General features: G+C 38.0%; 1 protein-coding gene across 1 annotated transcript; it reads left to right on the forward strand.

The window, feature by feature from the left end:
• Window positions 1-2874: 2874 nt before the first annotated feature.
• Window positions 2875-3792, forward strand: LOC102927214 (vomeronasal type-1 receptor 4-like). The gene has a single exon (XM_015991103.2). The coding sequence runs from the start codon at window positions 2881-2883 to the stop codon at window positions 3790-3792; it is 912 nt and encodes a 303-aa protein (XP_015846589.1). The 5' UTR covers window positions 2875-2880.
• The last annotated feature ends 249 nt before the right edge of the window (window positions 3793-4041 follow it).

A 4041-nucleotide genomic window follows, 5' to 3' on the forward strand; every position in this document is an offset into this window, starting at 1 on the left:
AAAATAGGTACATAAAAAAATTATACAGTAAGGTGCTCAACAGTTTTCTTTAACTACTTTAGCAAAATCAGACCTCTGTTGCTTTTTTGAAGGGGACAGCCTTATTGGCAACATTTAATAGATCCATACACATTTTTCTTGTGTGTGGTTGTCCATTTTGTTGTTTTTCTTAGTACATGTGAATTTTCGAATGTGTTATTGTCTTCCTAACCACTGGTATGCAAAATTTCCTTTTTTTAATGATCCAAAATTGTTTATAAATAGGAAAACACTTGAGAGTAAACCCTCAGAAGCCCAGATACTAGGAAATCAACCAGTGTGGGTTGCATTTTGTATCATTTAGTCATATTTACTACAGTAAGACCATTTTAGAGACACATTGTTGTTTTTACTACTTGTCATGGAATTCTGTATGAGAGGATCCAGATTTGAGAAGTGACAAGTGGCACTATGCTGGTTTGTAAAATTGCTGTGATCCAGATTCTCGGGGTTCATTTTTGTTGTCAGTGGTGGGGTTGTGATGCCATGTCGATCTTAGAATACTACTCTCATCTCTGTCTTTTGACTTTCAGTGTGTTGACTTAGCTGCTTTTGCTTGCACTCAGGGTTATGTTTTCTTTTGTCCAAAGATGACTTTTCACATGCTTTGGTTTTCTTGTAATCTTTCTTTTCTTCAGTCATCAATTTCCAAAAGTTTTTTAAAAATATTTTCAATTTCTGGGCAATTTCAGTACCATAAATATCCTAATCCCTGTGAGTCACATGAGCTGGAGTAGCAACAACTTCTTTCATTACTCTTGGTTCCATTCCCCCATCCTCTGCATAGTTACTGTTGCCTCCAGAAAAGTCTGGATGGCACTTATTCTTTTTCCCTCTTCCTGTAAGAGGCCCCCTTACCTTTTTCACAAAATATACATTATATCCTCATTTTCTTCTCTTGAATGCCTCATCTCAACCTAAATTACATGATTCTCCTGATTTCCTGAGAATTTTAATTAATAAATAAATCATTTAATAGAGTATTTTCTGTTTCTGCTGCAGCCATTTCTTAGGGTGTTCTACATGAAAGTGCACAGGGAAGTATACCCTGTATTTGGTAGTTCCTAAGGTCTCAGCTCATCTCCCCACTCTGTGTAAACTTCTTCAGATCCTATGCTTTATTGCCAGTTATACCCCAGCTCTTGATTGACAGCTGACTGTGAGAGGCAACATTGATCTCCGTGAGGCTGCATGGTTCATCCAGGTGCTGATTCACAACTGATACTGTCTCCTTCTGCAAGGAAATCTCACCCAATTTAGGAATGTTTTGCAGACAACTTCTCTCATGAGAATAGAGTGTGGTGTCTTAAGAGATTCCTCCAACTTCACTATACTGGTGGGCTGTGTAAACAAATTCCTTCTTTTCTGTCATTTCCACTCTAGACTTCTGAGTGGTGTCTGATTATCTCAGACACAGTTTCAAAAGAGACACTGAACATTTCTCCAGTAGCTATTACACATCAGATATTGTCCTTCTTTCAATTTCTCCTAGAACATTTTGCTTATTTCATTCTGTTGTGCATTCAGTGAGAGTTCATTACAACAGATTTTACGTTCTCTCTAACAGTCCTGACTTGAGTCTGCTCACATGTGTTTGTGTCTCTGAGGTGACTTATCATAAGTGCTAGCTCATCACTCAATATGATGTACTCTGTCACTTGAAATACTATTCTATACCATTTTGCGCTTTTAATATTTTTTTTCTTATCTCAGACTGTTGTGGTGTAAAGACCAATAGATCACAGAGCCCAACCAAAGTCCATATTCAGAGTTTATATTTAGGAGCCTTGGTGACTGCCTAGAGAGAAATACTTCTCCCAGAGCTGCCAGGCATGCCTTTTACATGGAGCTTCTAAAGGCAAATAATCTAGAAAATCATCATCCTGGCTAGAAATTGTCAGGGGAAAGCAAAGCAAGGAAGCAATTTACAGAATCCAAAATATGCAGTTAACTGTAACACTTCAGCCCCTACTGCCTAGAACAGGGTCAGGTACATTCCCAAGGTAATTTTCATGGAGTGGGTAGAAAAGGGACAGCGAATTTCAGGTTAAATCTAAGAATGCTCCAGCTGAGAAAAATAGAAGAACCTTTGCCGTATTACAAGACTATAGATTTTATTGGTATTATACATTTCTCATTAGTATCTTTGGACTTTAGGTAAAATACACATTAAGAATTGTTTTAGTAAAGAGAAGTGACCATGATCCAGTGAGTATATAGGCAACACAAACTGGACTTGGCATTTTTCCTTTTTAAAAAAATTTCTTTGGGGGAGGTCACAAGGAAGAGAGGGTAGACATGGGATAACAGGGAAGTGACTCTGATCAGGGTGCATTATGTAAAACCTCCAAGTAATCAATAATAATATTGTGTTGGAAAAACATATTGCTTTATTTAAGTTTTGTGGCTGTTCTTAAAGCTGATTTCTTTTACAACATGACTAGCAATTGTCAGTACATTCTGAAAGACTTATGTTCAGTTTGTTTACACTGCCTGTAACATTTTTTTAAATGGGCCAACATCCTATCATCCTGAGTGTTTCATTTCTAGGAGACTTGATGGGTATTTTTCCACCAACACTTGCATTCTGAAGTATTAAGAAATTTCAAAGTAAAAAACATGGAAAATAACTACTTTCAAAATTTGGGCGCTACGGTTTTTTATGTGACCTAGGCTGGCCTTGAACTCCTGAGTTTCAAGGACCCTCAGTTTCAGCCTCTCTGTAGCTTCAGGGATTAATGGCATCTTTCTTCACACCTGGCTACCATCATTTGCCATTATTCATTTGACCTAAGAAATAATGTGCCCATATTCACAAAGGTATTGTACTTGAATCACAGAATGGATATCTGGAATCTGGCAATCAGAATCATTTTCTTATCACAAACTACCAGTGGAATTCTGGGAAATCTCCTTCTTATGTTATACTACCTAGTCCTTTACTACAGAGAATGCACATTAAAGCCTACAGATTTGATTCTCATGCACTTAATAGCAGCCAATACCTTGGTCATTCTCTCTGCAGGAGTGCCCCAAACAATGGCAGTTTGGGGATTGAAGCAGTCCTTGAATGATTTTGGGTGTGACCTCCTACTGTACATTCAAGGATTTGCTCGAAGTGTGTCTATTGGCACCACCTGCCTCTTGAGTATCTTCCAGGCCATGACCCTCAGTCCTAGGACCTCCTGTTGGAATGACAATAAAGTCAAAGCTTCAAATTACATTAAATGCTCCATTTCCCTACTCTGGTTCTTCTACATGGTGATACGGTTCATTTTCCTTGTGCACAATTTTATCAAAATGAACAACAAAAATATTACAAAAGGTCGAGATTTTGGATATTGCTCTACTGTAGAGCGTGATGAAATCAGTGACTCACTCTATACAGCACTGGTGATTTGCCCTGAGTCTTTTTTTGCCGTGCTCATCACATGGTCCAGTGCCTCCATGATTGTCGTACTCTGCAGACACAAGAAGAGGGTTCAAAATATCCGCAGCTCTCATGGTTCCAGGAGAAACTACCCTGAGTCCAGAGCGACCCAGAACATCCTTGTCCTGTTGGCTACCTTCCTGGCTTTTTATATGCTCTCCACCATCTTGCGAGGCTGCATTGCTCTGTTGTATAATCACAGTTGGTGGCTGGTGTACATTTCTCGCCTCACTTCCCTTTGTTTTCCCTGTTTTGTACCATTTGTTATTTTGAGACATTACTCAGTTTTGTTCTTATTCAGTTTGATATGGTTAAGGAAATAAATTTCTCCTAATTTTATTATAACTATGTAAAATATTAGTTTGTCTTGTCATACAAATTTTATTCAATTATCACTTTATGAAATCAACAAAGAAAGTTAAGGTTTAGCACCTTGTCTTCCTAGTCAAATGTGTATGGGTGTTTTGTCAGATGGTTGAATTAGAAGTTGGTCATATTCTATTTATTGCACTGTAGTCTTCAACTTTCAGATAGTGGATTTTTCCTTTGCCCATATGATGTGCAATGAAGCC

This window comes from Peromyscus maniculatus, chromosome 1 (genome assembly GCF_049852395.1).
Source record: "Peromyscus maniculatus bairdii isolate BWxNUB_F1_BW_parent chromosome 1, HU_Pman_BW_mat_3.1, whole genome shotgun sequence".
NCBI classification, from domain to species: Eukaryota; Metazoa; Chordata; class Mammalia; order Rodentia; family Cricetidae; genus Peromyscus; species Peromyscus maniculatus.